Raw genomic sequence first — 6254 nt, 5'->3', positions numbered from 1 at the left:
CAGAACCCCCACCCTGCAGGATGTTCTCAGACTGTCAGAACCCCCACCCTGCAGGATGTTCTCTGAGGTCAGAACCCCCACCCTGCAGGATGTTCTCAATCTGTCAGAACCCCCACCCTGCAGGATGTTCTCTGAGGTCAGAACCCCCACCCTGCAGGATGTTCTGAGGTCAGAACCCCCACCCTGCAGGATGTTCTGAGGACAGAACCCCCACCCTCAGGTTGGTTCTGACTGCAGCAGTTGTTGAAGTCTCTCTGCTCTGAGCTGAAACCACAGATGTGAGAATCAAGCTGTCTCAGTCTGAGGGGGAAGGGAGACAGAAATCAGTTCCTCTTTTTGTTTTCTTCCTGTCACGTTTATTTAGAGTAAAACAGCTTTTAGACCATTTGTTTCTTAGTTAGAAGTAAGAAACTACAAAACACCCAAACCCTGAAACCTGCAGACAAACAGACCTGATCTGATTCAGGTTTGACAACAAACAGACAGAAATGTGAGCTGTTTTTATTTAAATACTCCCTCAGGGTTAACAGGAATTCACCACGTGATTTCCCAGCAGCAGCAGATCTGCAGCAGGGTGGGGGATGTTTACTGACTGGCTGCAGGGAAACGCCTTCTGACTCATTTCCACAGAAATGAAACCTGTCCCGACTGCAGCCTGTTTTACATTCAGACATTTTATCTTGCTGTTTAAAAAACAACTCACTAACACTGAGACAAAAAGAAAGATCTGATGTAGAAATCCATGGGAAACAGTGAAACACAACCAAACAACTCAAATGAACAAAATAAAACTTTTTAAAGCCAACAACCTGAAATCTCCCAGTTATTGAGACAAACAGCAGAAATCCAACTGTAATAAAGTTCACTGAATGAAGAGAAGAGCAGCGATGCTTCAGACAGACTCAGTCCTGGCTTAGAAAAACCAAAAACATTAAATAATACAACTAAAGACAAGAAGAACATAGACCCAGCTGTAGGGCTGCTGCTCATCAGTTCAGATTAGGTCCATCCATCCATCCGTCTGTCCGTCATCCATCCATCCAACATCCATCCATCCATCCATCCATCCAACATCCGTCCGTCCGTCCATCATCTTTACCCACTCCTCCATTCCAGGTCTCAGGCAGCTGGTGTCTCTCCAGCAGTCCCTGTATGAGAGACGGGGGACACCTGGACAGGTGTCCAGTCTATCACAGAGACACACAGGGACACACAAGACAAACAACCACTCACCCTCAAAACCAACAACAAAAACAGCTGAAACTGACAGACCAACTGTCAGTCCAACAGATCCACCCTGGTTCTCTCCATCTCCTGATCCTCCAGCCTGGTCCCCTCCACCTCCTGATCCTCCAGCCTGGTCCCCTCCACCTCCTGATCCTCCACCCTGGTTCCCTCCACCTCCTGATCCTCCAGCCTGGTCCCCTCCACCTCCTGATCCTCCAGCCTGGTCCCCTCCACCTCCTGCTCCTCCAGCCTGGTTCCCTCCACCTCCTGTTTGTTGATCCTGTCCTCCTGCAGCAGAGAACGAGGTGTGAGTGTGAGCTGTCAGGTAGGTGATGATCTTCAAGCTGCTGTCACACATTATCTCCTGACCTCAGAGCAGCTGCTTTCTACAGAGATGTATAAATGAATTCTTCCTGTCTGAAGCAACACAAACCAGTTTCTTAGACTTCATGAAGTCTGTAGGTCTGAGGTGAACCCTCACTGATGCTGCAGGACCAAGCCCCGAACCTCAGATATTCACAGAACTTTGTGTTTCTTCCTAATGTAATGAATTTAAGGATGTTTTCATGTTAGAATGGTGACAAACAAGTCCTGATCAGAGTCAGAGATGAACTCTGCAGCTTCCAAACCACCTGAAGACCCGTGATGCAAACAGAGAACCTAAAACCAAACCCAGGAACACAGAAAGTCTCAGCAGATCTGTGTGGAGGTGAGGTGTGGTTCAGGCTCAGCTGGAGGGCAGAGAGAGAGTGAGGACTCAGGTGAGGGGGGTTCTGTTGGCTCTAACACAGACAGGTGAGGGGGGTTCTGTTGGCTCTAACACAGACAGGTGAGGGGGGTTCTGATAGAAAAGGAATAAAAGGAATATAAGTGAATTCCTCCTGAGCATCAGAGAGGAAAATACACCAAACTCAGTTCAGCTCATGTTACCTTTTTTATTTTTTTGCACATAGAAGAATAATCAGGAAATGATGCGTCTCCTCCAGTAGGTGGAGTTTGTTTCTCTGTAGAACCCACTTCCTGATTCAGGCTGAGGATGTGGCGCAGTTTGAATTTCAGCAGAACTGTTTCAAACAACAACAAATTCAGTTTTCTGCAGAGGAACCGAAGCTGTGCCTGGAAAACATGCTGAAGGCTCTTATATTAAAGAGAAATAAAACAATAAAACACCAGTTTATCACTTTGTTTCATGCAGTTAAAGATACTGTAGCAGGTTGCAAAACTATTCACCCCCTTAGTAACCATTGTGTTGAAATACTGAAGAGGTGAACATCATCCAGACCTCTGGAACAAGACAGGAACCTGCTGTCAGGTTCTGGTTTCTCTTTGGGTTCATGTTAGGTCACATGGGACTGAACAGTCGGGACTTTCCATGAGAGGACGGTCATCAGCCTGTTACTCAGACAACAAACATGCACTCATGCATTTAGCTGCTGAAACACTGAAGCATTCAGCATCTGCAGAATAAAAAGAGCTCTGCTGTCAGACTGAGGGAGCTGAGTGGAAGAAGTCATGTTCACAGCAGAAACTTGGAGCTGCAGAGCTGGTCAGCAGATTCATGCAGGGTCAAAGGTCAGGCAGCAGCTCGGAGCTGAGACTGTCAGATTCAGTCAGTGTGGGGGAGGGAGAGGCAGGGAGGCACAGTCATTACCCACAGCAGTTAAACAACAACTTTGTTATCATTCTAAGCTGGCAGGTTTGGGCAGATTGGTCACATGTAGAAACTAATTCACTCAGAGAAGCAGTTCTGTTTTTGTTGAAATGCCCTCTGACACCAAACCTGTTTCAGGGAAATATCCAACCTGAACTTTATAAGTTTGACTTTGGTTTCTTTGTTCTAGAGGACAAAATGAAATGATGACACAAGCTCTTTGTTACAGGAGCAGTTAGCTGTTTAAGGTCTGATCCAGGCTTTCTATAAAACAGGAAGCTGTTTTCAGAAGCGGCTTGTTAAGGGTTAACAGAGGATAAACGTGCCGTCATCTGTGGGAGCGGCTCCTGTTCGACTGGGTCTAAAAGGCTGTCGGCAAATTAAAGAAAAGGAACTGTTGGTTCTCACTGAGGGTTTAAATAAAGCAACCAGACTTCTTCATTTTTAAAGATCTTTTATTTCTCATCTGATTAAATTGAGTCCAAGTTTACTTTTACAATAAAACTCTGTTAATCTTTGAAAATATCACTGAAGCTGAGAAACAAAAACTATGAGTTCTGCAGGTTTTGTTGATCTTTTAGTCTCTCTTCATTCAAATGTCAGGTCTCCCAGTTTGTGTCCCATTTGAAATTCAAACCAGTGGTTTCAGGTTACAGAGCAGCTGAACACAGAGTGACTCTGTTTGTTCTCACTCCATCTTTAACCAAATAAAGTCAAAACTAGTTCATTATTTCACTTTCTGTTCTGGTTCAGCCCACAGAGCTGACTTACAGGAAATGGATGTTGTTTTTTCCTGTAATTGGCAGCAGTTCATTTTTATTTAATGTTTAATTTAAGATTTAAAGCCTTGAAGAAGACAGGCAGCAGCTGTAAGAGGTTCTACTCATGTGGTTTTAAGAAGGGAAGTTCTGGACTCGGCTCAGAACTCTGTTCTACCTGCAGACAGGTGTTTAAACACAAACATTCATGACACTAAACACTGATAAATACAGAGAAAACAGGACTGTAATGAGACCAGCCCTCATCATGTGACCCGGCGGGCTGTTTCCACCAGAAACACATCATGTTTGCGTCAAAGTTTCCATGAGCTGCAGGAGGAAGTGATCCTCAGCCTCACCTGAACGCTCACCTGTTTTAGACAAAACACTTCATCAAGTTAAACTAGTTAATTAAAAAATATTTATAATAGGATTATCCTAGAATAACTCCAGTTTGTCAGTCAAAACTAACCAACTTGTAAAGAATATCTGAAACAAATCTTATTACATTTGTTAATTGTAAATCTTTAGTTTGTCATATGTTCTGATGTTTTTTGAAGGGAATATGGGTTTCAGACCATCAGGTTTGATCTTTAAGTATTTCCCAGGATTCAGTGTGTGTGAACTTCTTCCTCTGTCAGTCTGTGAGGTGATGAAGGGAAACAGATTAAACAACATCAAGCTGCAGTTTCCTCCTTTGTCTCTCTGAGCCTCACTTCCTGACATCATCTGGACACTTTGGACTGAGCCCAAGTCAGCAGCTACTGATGCCAGGTTGACTTTAAATCAGTTCCTCTGGATGGCAGACAGAGATGAGCAGGTTTAACTTTACGGTTAATGTTTGTTTCACATTAAAAAACAAAAACAAAGCATGACCCAAACAGAAGCTGCAGTTAAAAGTGATTTTATTTACACATAATAAACATTTTATGATCAAACTCAGAGAAAAACTCATTTCACCACAAAAACCAAGAGCTGATAACTGAGAAAAATACAAATAGAATAAATGTTTTTTATTGTTTAATTGTTGAAAACAAGAGATAAAACATGACTGTTTTCAACAGCAAAAAAAACAGAGTGCTCCTTATAACCTTTCAGAAGTCACAGTATTTTCTACTTAAGGACTTTCTAAATTTAAATGTTTGACTGTTTTTAGACAATCATCCTGTTTATTTCAAAGGTTTACAGTAAAAGGTTTTAGGACATATAAACATTTCAAAGCTTTGCTCTGTAGTTTTGATATAATTCATGTTTTATTATTTTAGTCTGTCTCTTCAGACTCTAAATCTCTGTCCTCACTGCATCAGCATGTGTGGATGGACCAGATTTTTTTTTTTTAATTGTTGATTTGAGTAAATGTCACGTATTTCTGACCAAGTCCACAATCAAACTGGATCAAATGAAAGAAGAAAACATTTTTAGTCTTATTGTTGTTTGAAAATCTGTCTGAACTGCTCTTTGTCTGTCTCATCACCTGGGACCAGTTTGTCCTGGGAGACCCTACCAGGAGCTGAAAGCTCCAGACAACAGAAGTCCCAGGATCCTGTGAGAACTCAAACCCCTCCACCACGATAAGGTGGCAGTTCATGGAGGAGACACATGATTGATGCAGTGAGGAGCAGCAACAAACAGGTTGTTGTTGAAGTTTCCTTTTTCTCACTGAGAGAAGATGAAGTTAAGGAGCACTCTGTTCTGTTTGCTGCTGTTACTGAAAATTTTGGATTTCTTCTTTGATCAGTGGAGGTTTTTCTGCTTCTTCATCAGGAGGAGGAGGAGGAGAGGAATTCTTCCTCTTCCAGACAATAACAGGAATCACTGCAAGAATTATAACAAGAGCTACAGTAAGAACTACCAGAGCTGCAGTCAGTCCTCCTGCTCCTCCAGCCTGGTCTCCTGCAGCAGAGAACGAGGTGTGAGTGTGAGCTGTCAGGTAGGTGATGATCTTCAAGCTGCTGTCACACATTATCTCCTGACCTCAGAGCAGCTGCTTTCTACAGAGTCTCATCAACAACAAACATCAGGAAGCTGCTTCAGACAAACACTCTGACACAACTCACCTGGAGGAGGAGAAACATCCAGGTAGATGATGCTGAGGAGTTTATTTTCATAAACACCTGTCCCACTGTGGTTTGTTCCTCTCTGAATGTGACACTCATATGTTCCGCTGTCAGCAGTCGTCACGTTCTTCAGAATCAAAGACACGTCTCCGTTCTGTCTGTCCTTTAACTCCACCCGACCCTTATAAGACAGATCCAGGATGTCTGGATGTGGCTTTCCATTCTGGAACAAGATGGTGTTCACTGGGTTCTGATCAGTTCTGCTCCAGTCTACAACCCTGATTGGCCTGAAGCTGACAGCATCACATGACAGAGTGATGGTCTGTCCAGGTTCAGCTGGGATGTTTATCTGATCTGCAGGAGAGGAAACAACACAGAGCAGAGAGGTCAAAGGCAGGCAGGGAGACAGACAGACAGACAGACAGACAGGCAGACAGACAGATAGGCAGACAGGCAGACAGGCAGACAGACAGGCAGACAGGCAGACAGGCAGACAGACAGACAGACAGACAGGAAGAGAGACAGACAGACAGGAGGACAGACAGACAGGCAGACAGGCAG

The 6254-nt window shown here is 43.7% G+C and overlaps 1 protein-coding gene across 1 annotated transcript in view; it reads right to left on the bottom strand.

Moving 5' to 3' along the window:
- Positions 1–4524: 4524 nt before the first annotated feature.
- The window catches only part of LOC108251449 (megakaryocyte and platelet inhibitory receptor G6b-like), a 3443-nt gene continuing 1713 nt past the window's right edge, over positions 4525–6254 (bottom strand). Inside the window, exons 2-3 of the mRNA XM_017441767.3 lie at positions 5694–6047; positions 4525–5529 (exon numbers count right to left, since the gene is read on the bottom strand). Of these exons, the coding sequence (XP_017297256.1) occupies positions 5342–5529; positions 5694–6047 (542 nt within the window). The 3' untranslated portion in view covers positions 4525–5341. The remainder of the gene's footprint in view (positions 5530–5693; positions 6048–6254) is intronic.

This window comes from Kryptolebias marmoratus, linkage group LG7 (assembly GCF_001649575.2).
Source record: "Kryptolebias marmoratus isolate JLee-2015 linkage group LG7, ASM164957v2, whole genome shotgun sequence".
NCBI lineage: Eukaryota > Metazoa > Chordata > Actinopteri > Cyprinodontiformes > Rivulidae > Kryptolebias > Kryptolebias marmoratus.
Note: the sequence above shows the minus strand (reverse complement) of the source record. Positions and strands in the feature narration are given on the sequence as shown.